Genomic DNA, 13,314 nt, shown 5'->3' on the forward strand with positions numbered 1-13,314 from the left:
ATTTAATGATCCACAGGTGTCTCTCATTCAGCCGTACATGCATCCTTACCGAGTGTACTCCCTCTCTTGGGTGGTGCAAACACAGACACTTACCGGGAGTTTAGACCATTGTAAAATGCGTTGATACAACCATATCTCACTTTCATTTGGACCAGTAAACGCTTTTTGTAATTCCCGAATGCCCTAAACCACCTACCTTTTGCACCGCCCTCTTCTTGAAGCTCCCGCCCCTGATCCTCCGGCACTGTCCCCACGGGAGGCGGGGCATGCGTGCTGACGCACGGGGAGCGCGCTGACGTATTCGTGCACCCGCCCTCAGGCTTGAATCGCAGTCCCGCGCCGCGGAGAGCTATGAGGCGGGCGCCAACGGCTGGTGCCGTGGGGCGGGAGGCAGCGCGGAAACGCGGCATCTAGGGGGCGACCTAGCTGGGGCCCGGGGCACTGAGTCTTCTGGCGGATCCGCCCCTCCTGCCCACGCTGAGCGGCAGGAGCCGTCTGGCGGTGGGCGCCCAGGAGCCGGGTAGCGACCCGGGGCCCCGAGGCGGGGTGCGGGCATAGTGTCCGCAGCCTGCGTCCCCCTCGGCCGCGCTCGGGCCATGATCGACTCGGTGAAGCTGCGCCGCGACAGCGCGGCCGACTTCTTCTCGCACTATGAGTACCTGTGCGCGCTGCAGGACTCCGTGCCGCTGCCCGCAGTGCGCGCCTGTCTGCGGGAGGGCGTGTTGGACTTCAACGCCGACCGCCTCCGCGTGGCTGACTGGGCGCCGCTTCTGAGCACCCTCAAGAATGATAAAGATCTGCCCTTGATTTGCATCAAGAGCTTCTTCCAGCCGTGGCTTGGCGAAACAGGTTTGTAGTTCCGTCTTTCAGGGGCCCCTATCCGCGCTGCGAGGCGGAGTTCTAGATGGTGCAAGGTGGAGCCTGGGTACTGGAAGGGTTCCCAGTGCCCCTTGTGTGTACAGAAGATGAAGCATGCGGCCTAGGACTCCTGCCGGCTCCGCGACCCTGGTCGAGTGCCTTAAGGATCTCTGTGTTCATCTGTTAACGTGGGCTTCGCGTGTCTGTGGTGGTTGCAGGATTCACTTCTGTTAATGCACAGTTTGGAGCCTTGTTAATTGTTCGACAGATGTTACCTGGTCTATTGAATAACTTTGCCTTGTACAGAACAAAGAGATTAGGAAGTTGATATATCCCAGCTTCATTTCCTTTTGATTGAGACAGGACTCAGAAAAGAGAGAGAGAGAAAAAAAAAAGTTGTATCACATAGTGGAAAGAGCACAAATGTGAAGGCTGCTTAGGGTTTGAATTCCAGAGCTTATACTGTCTGTTTCCTGGGCAGGTTACTTTTCAACTGCAATCTCCACACTTGTAAAATGACATTAACAACCACTTTTTCCATGGGTTCTTAGATTTAGGCAGGTTATGTGTGTAAAGTACCCTTGCACATGAATGAGTTCAGTCATCTCCTGCCTGGGTGATCTCCCCTTGTACCAGGCAGCAGATAGATACAAGCGCTGTAGTCAGTACTCTCAAAGAGTGAGTTCTGGAGTTACAGAGCATAGGTTTTTTTAATTGAATTTTTAATTTTATATTGGCATATAATTGATTTACAGTGTTATTGTAGTTTCAAGTATACAGTAAAATGATCAGTTATATATATGTGTGTGTGTGTGTGTGTGTGTGTGTATCTCTCTCTATTCTTTCTCAGATTCTTTTCCCATACAGGTTATCAAGTAGAGTTTTCTGTGCTATACAGTGGGTTCTTGTTGGTTATCTATTTTATATATAATACTGTGTATAGGTTAATCTCAGGCTCCTAATTTATCCTTCCCCTCCACCTTTCCCCTGTGCAATGCACAGAATCTTGGAAGAAGAGGTTCAGAGTAGGTTTCTGGAGGCGGTACCATCCTTTCTAAGGATATGTAGAAGCTTCTGGGGTGGCAGGAGGGAGTAGTTTGTGTCAGAGGTTGAGAAATATAAGAAAATATGGCAAAACTAAGGTACCAGAGTGGAACTCAGGGTTTGGGAAAGAGATGAGAATTGATACTGGAAATATCGTGGGGCCAGACAGAAAGGGGCTTTGTTTGTCCTGTCAGAAGGTTGGTTGTTTATCCTGAAGACTGTGGGAAACACTAAGAACAATGAGATGGACTTTTGATTTAGAAGTTCACTCTGACCTCCATGTGAAAGGCAGTTAATTGGATGCAGATGAATTGAATCTAAGGGTCCAAATTAAGTTATAAATGGTTGGACTGGATTTTAGAGATCAATGATTCAGAATGGGTGGGACCTAGTGACCAGTTAGATAAAGGAAGGCAGCAAGCTTGGGTGAAAAGCCACATCTTTCTGAGAGATACAGAGCACATTAGGAAGGGAGTGGGGATGGGGGGAGGATATTACTTCATCTTCAGTGGTTTAGAGCCAACTGGTAAACAGGTCTGGGCCCAAGGTATAGATCTGGGTTTTGGGGAGGACAGGTGTTTGAAGGCATGAGGTTATGCACAAAGAAGATAAAATGAGTTATAGTTCTGAGATGTTTTTTAAGTGGACACACCTGAGAATGTTTATGAATTAGAGAAAGTAGCTGGCAGAGGAGATGTGTGTAGATCTAGGAGAGGAAATGATTTGTTTTTAAAAACCTGAATGCTTATCACGTACCTGGCCCTTTTCTAGAATCTGGGGTTCACACCATCTGTTACCTCTTCTCCAAGGACAGCTCAGCTCATCCCCTGGTGAAAGGAAGTCAGATTATTCTCTGCATCCCATTCAGGTGTAGGAACTGTTGCTTACCTCTGAAGGCACTTACTTAACCAGAGTAATAACTTAAAAATCAAAAGAAATTACAGCTGAAAGGGACTTTAAAGGCCACTGTACTTAATTTTCCCTAATATTTTGCATTGAATATAAGAAAAATATATGGCAGAAAAAATTCTCTTCATAGTTCCTTCACTGAACTTTATGTCTTGCATCCAGTGGGTCTAGCTTTTGGCCTCTTCCTAAATTTGCTTCTTTATCCATATTATTACATTTTGCCTGGACTATTGCAGAAGCACTTAGGTGGTTTTGCTACCCTTGGGCTTAGTTGTCTAAGTCCATCTGCCTACTCAGCTTGAGTGATGTTCTAAAATAAAAAGATATGTTTAAAACAATGCTTGCAATAGCTTTCCCACACAGGATTATTGCATGTTAGTTGCACAGCTTGTGTTTTGCACAGAGGGGTGAAATCTGAACTGTGCTCTGCCAAGCCTCATGGGGCTCTTTGGCCCGGTGGAAGGATTCTTTTTCTAGTCATTCCCTTTATCTAACTGGTCCTTCAGTAGCGGGGCTCCTTTTTCTAATCAGCAGCAGCACCCTTACTGAGCCAGTGGTAGCCCCAGCCCTATGGTATAAAAGCCATACTCTCTCCCAGACTTGCTTCAGCCAACATCTCTATTATTTTATTTTTTTAATTTTCAAATGTTCAGAGCAGTTTTATTTTCAGTAGCCCCAAAGTGGAAACAACTTAAGTGTCCATCAGTAGGTTTATTGATAAATTTTAGCATGTCCTTACAACAAAATACCACCCAGCAATTAAAAGGAGTGAGCTATCCACAACAGCCTGAATAATTGTTGTTGTTCAGTCGCTCAGTCATGTCCTACTCTTTACGACCCCATGGACTGCAGCTTGCCAGGCTTCCCTGTCCTTTGGTATCTCCTGGAGTTTGCCCAAACTCCTGTCCATTGAGTCAGTGATGCCATCCAACCGTCTCATCCTCTGTCATCCCCTTCTCCTCCTGCCTTCAATCTTTCCCAGCATCAGGGTCTTTTCCATGAGTCGGCTCTTCATATCAGATGGCCAAAGTATTGGAGCTTCAGCTTCAGCATCAGTCCTTCCAATGAATATTCAGGACTGATTTCCTTTAGGATTGACTGGTTTGACCTCCTTGCAGTCCAAGGGACTCTCAAGAGTCTTCTCCAAGACCACAGTTCAAAAGCATTAATTCTTTGGCATTCAGCCTTCTTTATGGTCCAACTCGCACATCCATACATGAGTACTGGAAAACCATAGCTTTGACTAGACAGACCTTTGTCAGCAGAGTAATGTCTCTTCTTTTTAATACACTATCTAGCTTTGTCATAGTTTTTCTTCTAAGGAGCAAGCATCTTTTAATTTCATGGCTGTAGTCATCATCCTAAGTGATTTTGGAGCCCAAGAAAATGAAGTCTGTCACTGTTTCCATTGTTTCCCTATTTATTTGCCATGAAGTGATGGGACCTGATGCCATTGAGTTTTAAGCCAGCATTTTCACTCTCCTCTTTCACCTTCATCAAGAGACTCTTTAGTTCCTCTTTGCTTTCTGCCATAAGGGTGGTATCATCTGCATATCTGAGGTTATTGATATTTCTCTCGGTAATCTTGATTCCAGCTTGAACTTCATCCCAGCATTTAGCATGATGTAAGTCTGTGTATAAGTTAAATAAGCATGGTGACAATATACAACCTTGATGTATGCCTTTCCCGACTTTAAACCAGTTCATTGTTCCATGTCTGGTTCTAACTGTTACTTCTTGACCTGCATACAGGTTTCTCAGAATAATTACTCTGAGTGAGAAAAGACAGACCAGGAAAAAAAAAAAAAAAAAAAAGACTACATACTGAATAGTTTCATCTATAAAACCCCAGAAAATAAACTAATCTATAGTGGCAGAAAGCAGCTCAGTGGTGGCCTGAGACTGGAGTGGAGTGACAACGTCTCTATTTTAATTTGTTTCTTCTCCCACTTGTACCCCTGGCCTTTTACGTCCCCACCTGCAGTATTTACAGTGCCCAGCAGGTGTCCGGTTTGAATGTCTTCACAAGGGTGCTCCCTCTGCAGTTAATCCCTCTCCCTGTCCATCTCTAAGTAGTGTCATCTTTCTAGATTCAGCTTCAGGGTGATCATGAAGCCATCACTTAGATACAACTTTTTGCTTCCATAGGAACCTCTGTACATATAGATTATCTTTCTATGTCTCATGTAGTTAAAATTTTGAGTTTACATATGTCCATCCTTAAAGAGGGTTTAAAGGGCAGGAGTCATTTCTAATTCTTAGCCCAGAGTGGATGCTTTTTAATGATGATAAAATGTATGGTTGAAGTCACTCATTTTACAACAATTTTGCTTTAGCTTCTGACAGGAATAAAGTTTACAGAAGTCGTGTTCCTGCAATAAGAAATAAAGACGTGACTTTCCAGTTGTGTAAAGCTCTTAAATGCTGTTTAAGTGCGTCAGGTGCGCTAAGGAACCTGGAGCTAAATGGGCTAGTTCTGAGAGAGAGAGACTTAACGATGTTGACAAAGGTAAGCCTTCAGCGAGTCCTGCCAACATTTGATAGTTGCTTTGGGGGGAAACTAAACCAATAAAATTTTGAACTTTTTTTCCTCATTAAAGGGATTGAATAAATCGGCCACTCTGGTGCACCTGTCTCTTGCGAATTGTCCGATTGGAGATGGAGGTTTAGAAAGTGAGTGTCAGTCTTGAGTTTTCCCATCAGACTGGTCTTGTGATTCACTGCACCCCATGTTGATTCCTGTCTACCTTTCATTGGTGCTGTCCCCAGCTGGATTGTTTCCCGTACCTGCTCGTACTGTGGTCCGTTCTCATTTGTACCATGGAAGTCTGTCATGCTGGATACTCTGAGCACTAATTTTACTTCAGTTTGCATTAAGCCCCAAACCACACATTTTGTATTTTCTGTTTTTTGTGTTTGTTTATATTTTTGTGGTTTCTCTTTAAGAAATATTATGGGGAGGGAAATTACAAGATGTCAAGAGCAAAAAAAAATCTGTATCTTTAAATGGCTAAAACATCCATCTTCAGGAATAATTATAATGCACTGCGGAATGTGTTAAAGTAGGAGATATATTCAAAGTACTGTAAGAGCATTTAAAAGGCGAGCAAACTCAATAGTGTTGGCAGGGGTGTATCATGGAAGTAATCACAAAGAAGGTGACTGCCGGGGTCCTGAAGCATCCGTGGGTGTTCATTGTGCCCAGTACTGGCCTGGAGGGCCTAGGTGGGCTGCATTTCAATTTCAGGGAACAGAGTTTGAGATCGTCTATCTTATATTACTGTATTATATTGCATAATACCTAATAAGATTCTGAGTTTATAGTTGACGTTTAAATTGTTGATTGAAAATTGGGATATATCATTGGAAATAAAAGTAAGAAGAGTCTTATGCATTTTAGGTTTTTCTTTTTTTCCCATGTGTCTTAAAATGTATATAATACTTAACTGAGTGGTGAGGAATAAAGTTTGCAGTATTCAGTGTATTCAGTTTTAGTATCTAAGTAGAGTTAAACTGGCAACCCACTCCAGTGTTCTTGCCTGGAGAATCCCAGGGATGGGGGAGCCTGGTGGGCTGCCGTCTATGGGGTCACACAGAGTCGCACACGACTGAAGTGACTTAGCAGCAGCAGCAGCAGCAGAATTAAACTATTGCTGTAAACTGGAACACTTTAGCACTTCGTTATGACTTATTTTAGAATGCACCTATCAGTCAGTTACCTATTGGGGAGGATTGGCAACAGTGATTTTAAGAATCTAGCTATAAACCTCCAGTTGACTCAAGAAAAGCAAATAAGTCAAGTTTGACCAATATATAGGCTCTTCATCTTATTGTGTGTGTGGTTTTCTTTTTTTGTTGTTGTTTTTGTTTTTTCTTTTAGTTGTTTGTCAAGGTATAAAGAACTCTGTCACTCTTAAGACAATCAACTTCACGGGGTGTAATCTGACATGGCAGGGAGCAGATCACATGGCCAAGATCTTAAAGGTGATTTCATGTTTAAACTTTCATGAAAACATATGTGATTGAAGCACATTAATTTTTTGATACAAATGGCAGTGATTTTTGTCTTTTGATATGTGTGAGTGCAGCTTTAGTTTTGTTGAAAGAATATGATCAGTTTTCAGTTTGAGATTCTTCCATTTAGTAAAGATAGTCCACTTAATCTTAGAAATAAGACATTTAATATATATACTACATAATAATATTTAAATACTTTTATGTCTTTTTAGTTATTGAAAACATTTATTGTAATACTTTGAAGAAACTGTGTCATTATAGTCTTCAAGACTTAAATAAATGAAGTGTTTATTAGCTGCTATAGTCTAGAAACTAATAAAAATTACTACTTCAGAGCTCTTAAATATAGTTTTAAAAATACTGCCTTGACAACTTTATAGTGGTTATATTTACTGTGTTTAGGCCTAAAATTATTTAATAATTTGACATGAAGCCTTTTTAATACTTGGATGGTACAGATCAAGGATAGGTGAACTATGGCCGGGGGGCCAAATCCAGCCCATCTCCTGATTCTGTAAAGAAAGCTTTGTGGAACATAGCCACACCCATTGTTTGCATGGTAACTAAGGCTACTTTCACCCTACACCCATGGTGATAAGTAGTTGCCTCAGAAACTGTATGGCCCACAAAGCTGAAAATTTTTTAATTTAAATTATAAACATTAAACTATATATATATATATATATATATAAATATAAACATATAAAGCATTTAAAAATGCTTTGCACCTATACAGGGCAAATCCATTGATCCCTGGGATAGAAAATGGTGGCGAGCTTCTGTGCTGAAGCCAAATGTCCTAGGTTCAGATTTCATCTCTCCCAGTTTCATAGCTGATGACCATGGGCAAGTTGCTTAACCTCTGTGCTTTGTTATGAAGTTTAAATGAACTCATTTGGATAAATAGTGCCTGGCACATAATAAGCACTGTGTAGTTATTGTTAATAGAAAAATGACACTAATGATTTTTCTTTTAGAGTATCAGAGGAACTTTGAGTCTTGTTCAAGAATGTAATAAGATTTTTTCCTTTAAAGTCAGAGTTCCTTGTTAACAAAATTTATTTTATGAATATAAAGAACTGAATGTCTTTAAGATAATGCTAGTGGTTAAATGTCAAATTCTCGGCACATCAAGGCACATCAAACTGAATTTGCATAGTCCAGGCCTTTAAAGTTGGTATGTATACCTGAAGTAGTATGTGAGATCCATTTTGTAAATATAGTTTTTAAAGTAATACCTTAGAAGTTAGAAGAAGATATTAGAACCCATTTACTTTTGTATCATTTAAAAAATATCTGTGTCGTTTACAGTGTATACGAATTATATGTATAGAACTTCATGTATGTAACTTGTTAATAAATAAGATGCATATTAAAATTTTTTCTTAGAGGGTGCCCAGTCAAGTATTTGGAGACCACTGGAAGACAGAATGATAAAATTTAGAGCCTCAGCAATGACAGAATTTAGAACTAATTCCCTGGGTTGGCAGATATGGGAAATAAAATTCATAGACTGTAAATGAATTGTCAAACTTTATATAGCTAATGAAAAACAGTCATCCAGTGGCTAGAGTCTGATCACTGACAGACTTGAATCTGGGTCACTGGATCCCTAAAGCAGAATTGACTGTTTAACTTCTCCTGTCCTATATGCTTGGCACGTACATGTGTGTAAATCTCTGACATAATAAGCTGTACTCAGTAGGCATACGCTGTTTCTTCATTCAAGTGACTGACTTTCCTCCCATTCAACCTGTGAAGTATCAGACCATCAGAAGGCATGAAGAAACCTGGGCTGAGAGTCTTCGTTACAGGAGACCCGATCTTGACTGCATGGCTGGTTTGAGGCGCATCACTCTGAACTGCAACACGCTCATTGGGGACCTTGGTGCAAGTGGTTTTGCCGAATCTCTTAGTGAGGATTTATGGCTTAGAGGTAAATTCTAAACTTGAATATATTGAATTTTTCATACTAGATGTGCTTAGCTTTGGGCATGATACTGTTGCCATACGATTTTTATTTTTTTAATCTCATTTTTTTTCAATAGCTTTTATTTTACCTTTAAACTTTCTCTGAGTTGTATATATTATTTATGGAAAATACAGAGTAACAGGGGAGCAATTACCTATAATCTTAATGCCCAGACATAATCACCATTCATTTTGGTGTATATATGTTCAGTCTTTTTTTTTTTCTTTCTATAAATGTATTTATACACTTAGGGATTACAAAAATAGAATGTCATATACTTGCTATTGCATATTCCTACTTTTTTCACTTAATGATGTATCATGTAGTATTCCATCATATTGATGTTCTGTAGTTTAATCAATTCTTTGCAATTAGATTTAGACAATTTGCTTTTCCCTATCAGAAACAATGTGAACATGTTGTATATACATCTCTGTGTCCATCAGGATTACTTCTGTAGAATAAGTTACTAAAAGTGGACCGACTAAGTGTGAGATATTTTTAAGACTTTGGGTACACATTGCTAAACTGCCATTCAGAAATGTTGTGCCAATTTGTAGCCTAACCCTCACAAACACTGGCTTACAGCACTTTTAAACAAAAATGAAGACCTCTCCCTTTTTTATGCGACTTTTTTCAGTTAATAAAGTATGAGCATCCTAACAAGTCAATAATTTACATCTATAGCATCATTTTTAGTGACTGTTCAGTGTTCCCTTATATAAATATGCCACATAGCTTATTCACTCTTGTATATAAGCTGTGTCCCGTTTTTCAGTTACAGTTCTCATACACATCCTGGTTTATATCTCTGATTATTTCTTTTGGTTAAATTCTTAGAGAGTTGATGAATCAAAAGGGCATACTGATTTTGAAAGCTTTTATTACATGATGACCTAATCTGATAGGTGAATAATCACATTTTATTTTAGTTTGTATTCATGTGATTTACTAGTGAGATTTAGGGACTGTTTGTATTAATTTGGCTAGTTGGCTAATTATACCCTGTGTCCATTTGTCTGTTGTAAGAATTTGTAAGGATTGCATCATATCCTGTCAGATCCACATGTCTGACCTTGCTATTTCTGTGTGTCATGGGGTTTTGAAAGATTCCAGTTATTTTAATGTAATAGTATATATGCTGTGGTCAGTTGCTCAGTCGTGTCTGACTCTTTGCGACCCCACGGACTGAAGCCCCTCAAGCTCCTCTGTCTATGGGATTTTCCTGGTAAGAATACTGAAGTGGGTTGAATTTCCTCCTCTAGGGGATCTTCCCAACCCAGGGACATATAGCACTTTAGAAAAAGACCAATGATAGTTTCCTTTCATTTAGTATTTTTTAATACCTATGCTTTTGTACTGATGATACCTTTGGTTTAAATGAATAGGTTGTTCAGCCCCAGAACTATTAGAATTCATGCTCATTTGTCCTGGATTTTGTCTGACCTTTTACAGAAAGTGTTGTTGACCAACGTCCTTTCATGATAGGTTTTTAGCATGTATTTTCTATTCACATATTCTTTGAATTTGTTATTTGTATCCTCTTAGATTTCTTTGTCTTTTTTATTCTAAAGCAGTTATTATACTTTTTCTACTTTGTTCTCCCCTTTTAACCAGTTTCAAGAGTGATTTGGAACTCAAGATCATGATCAATAGAATGCAGTGCAGTTGCTGAGCTTCACCAGTTTTTGCTTGTGAGGTTTATGTGCCACTACTGCCCTCGCTGGGCTCCCCTGATAGCTCAGTTGGTAAAGGATCCACCTGCAATGCAGGAGACCCTGGTTCAATTCCTGGGTCAGGAAGATCTGCTGGAGAAGGGATAGGCTACCCACTCAAGTATTCTTGGGCTTTCCTTGTGGCTCAGCTGGTAAAGAATCTGCCTGCAATGTGGGAGACCTGGGTTCAATCCCTGGGTTAGGAAGATCCCCTGGAGAAAGGAAAGGCCACCCACTCCAGGATGCTGGCCTGGAGAATTCCATGGACTTATAGTCCATAGGGTTGCAAAGAGTCAGACATGACTGAGCAACTTTCACTTCCACTACCCTTGTTCATTATGAACTGAGATTCATTTTGTTTTGTTTTGTGCTCATAGGTTATATGCAATTTATTCTTCAGTTCTGTAATTATAAAATATGCTGGATGATTTATTGGTACTAAATGCAGGGTAATCATTGTACATCCAAGAAGAGGTTTTTAAATTGGATTTTGCATTATGTGTGTGTGCATATATTTTTATGTTTTTTCAGTACCCCAAATTACAAACCTGCTATGACTGCTTTTATGCAGGACTTTTCCACATGTGGGAAAATGAGAATTGTCTATGTGTTTAATCTGTATAGAGTTAGCAAGTGACCTTTTTGTTTTTCACCAAAAGCACTTGACCTGCAGCAGTGTGGCCTCACCAATGAAGGAGCAAATGCTTTACTAAAAGCCCTTGAAACCAATAGAACTCTGGTTGTTCTGGATATAAGAAAAAATCCACTTGTTGGTATGTGGTCACTTTTTTTTAAATTGATTAAATAGCAAAACAAAAGCACTTTTTAATGTATTGACAATTTAAAAAAACTAACGTGTTTAACTACACAGTTGACCCTTGAACAACTTGGGGTTACTGGTGCTGACCCCCACACAGTTGAAAATCTGGGTATAACTTTACAGTCAGTGGTTCTGCCTCTGTGGATTCAACCAACCTTGGATCAAATAGAACAGTAGTATATATTTACTGAAAAAAATCTGTGTAGCTGGATCCACAAAGTTCAGACCTGTGTTGTTCAAGGTCAGCTGCACTTTCCAAATGTTGCATTTCCCTTATGTTTTTAGCAGATAATTTACTAATTAAAGTGAATTATACTGTAAATCATTCTTGGCTCTACTCTGAAGGTGAACCTAGGTAATCTTGCTTTTGCCAAGCACCTTATTTCCTTCTTGTGCAATTCTTGGAACAAGTGCTTTATTTCTTTGTCAGTTTAACAAGTGAAATTTTTTAATACCTTTTGTGTACCAGATACGGGTTTCGGCACTAAACCAGAGATAAAGCCCTGAACCAGACAGACAAGGTCTTGCCCTCATGGAGCTTACATTCTACTGAAGGAGTTCAGGTAGAAATGAGTAAACAGATGAGGAATATAGTTTTAGATAGTAGGAAGTAAAAAAATATCTTAATGTAAAGGGAGTGAGGAGGGCAGGTAGGCCTACATTGAATATGCTTTCTAGGGGACAACTTTACCAGAGAAGTAATGTTTGAGTGGAGACCTGAATGAAGAGAGGAGCAAGCCATGGAAGATCTGGGGAAAGCACATTCCAGGACAAGGGGACAATGAGGATGCAAGCATGTAGGTGGGTGGAATATTTAAGGAAAAGCACAGAGGCCAACATAGCCAGAGCACTGAGTGAGGAAGAGTGTGGTATGCCATGAGGTCAAGGAGCTAGCCGGGACCTGATCTTGTAAAGTCATGAAGGCCAGAGTAAAGACATCAGTTCAGTTCAGTTCAGTTCATTTGCTCAGTTGTGTCCGACTCTTTGCGACCCCATGAATTACAGCACGCCAGACCTCCCTGTCCATCACCAACTCCTGGAGATCACTCAGACTCACGTCCATCGAGTCGGTGATGCCATCCTCTGTCATCCCCTTCTCATCCTCTGCCGTCCCCTTCTCCTCCTGCCCCCAATCCCTCCCAGCATCAGAGTCTTTTCCAATGAGTCAAATCTTCGCATGAGGTGGCCAAAATACTGGAGTTTCAGCTTCAGCATCAGTCCTTCCAAAGAACACCCAGGACATTCCTTTAGAATGGACTGGTTGGATCTCCTTGCAGTCCAAGCGACTCTCAAGAGTCTTCTCCAACACCACAGTTCAAAAGCATCAATTCTTCTGTGCTCAGCTTTCTTCACAGTCCAACTCTCACATCCATACATGACCACTGGAAAAACCATAGCCTTGACTAGATGGACCTTTGTTGGCAAAGTAATGTCTCTGCCTTTGAATATGCCATCTAGGTTGGTCTTAACTTTCCTTCCAAGGAGTAAGCGTCTTTTAATTTCATGGCTGCAGTCACCATCTACAGTGATTTTGGAGCCCCCCAAAATAAAGTCTGACACTGTTTCCACTGTTTCCCCATCTATTTCCCATGAAGTGATGGGACCAGATGGATTATTCTAAAAGAGTAGAGTGTTTTGAACTGGAAAAAGGCATGATCTAAATAATGTCTCAAGAAGATGACCCTGGCATAGCGAATAGACTTGGGGGGCTGGGGCAAAGAAGATAAACAGGGAGACCAGTTAGGAGACTGTCTCAGTGATCCAAATGAGAGATGTTTATGGCTTAGCTTAGCTTGGAAGTTTGGAGCAAGTGAAAAGCCATTGAATTCAGGTTGTATTAATGAGGGTGTAGCTAACAGGCTTTGCAGATGGATTAGATGTGGGGTATGAAGGAGGTATTAACAGAGAGTCAAGTCCTTGATGATTATGTGCACAACTGAATGGTACCACTTAGAAGGGGGCTGATGGGAGGAGCAGCT

At 40.7% G+C, this 13,314-nt stretch overlaps 1 protein-coding gene across 4 annotated transcripts in view; it reads left to right on the top strand.

The window, feature by feature from the left end:
• The first annotated feature begins 287 nt into the window (after window positions 1-287).
• The window catches only part of CEP78 (centrosomal protein 78), a 35,332-nt gene continuing 22,305 nt past the window's right edge, over window positions 288-13,314 (top strand). Inside the window, exons 1-6 of one of the 4 annotated variants that reach the window (XM_006074412.4) lie at window positions 290-849; window positions 5,148-5,320; window positions 5,412-5,484; window positions 6,692-6,795; window positions 8,590-8,764; window positions 11,175-11,288. In XM_006074412.4, coding sequence (XP_006074474.1) covers window positions 597-849; window positions 5,148-5,320; window positions 5,412-5,484; window positions 6,692-6,795; window positions 8,590-8,764; window positions 11,175-11,288 — 892 coding nt within the window. In that variant the 5' untranslated portion in view covers window positions 290-596. Of the gene's footprint in view, window positions 850-5,147; window positions 5,321-5,411; window positions 5,485-6,691; window positions 6,796-8,557; window positions 8,765-11,174; window positions 11,289-13,314 lie in introns of all 4 variants that reach the window. The other 3 variants (XM_006074414.4, XM_006074415.4, XM_044939978.2) reach the window with 3 other exon arrangements.

The sequence above is a fragment of the Bubalus bubalis genome, chromosome 3 (genome assembly GCF_019923935.1).
Source record: "Bubalus bubalis isolate 160015118507 breed Murrah chromosome 3, NDDB_SH_1, whole genome shotgun sequence".
Classification (NCBI taxonomy): Eukaryota; Metazoa; Chordata; class Mammalia; order Artiodactyla; family Bovidae; genus Bubalus; species Bubalus bubalis.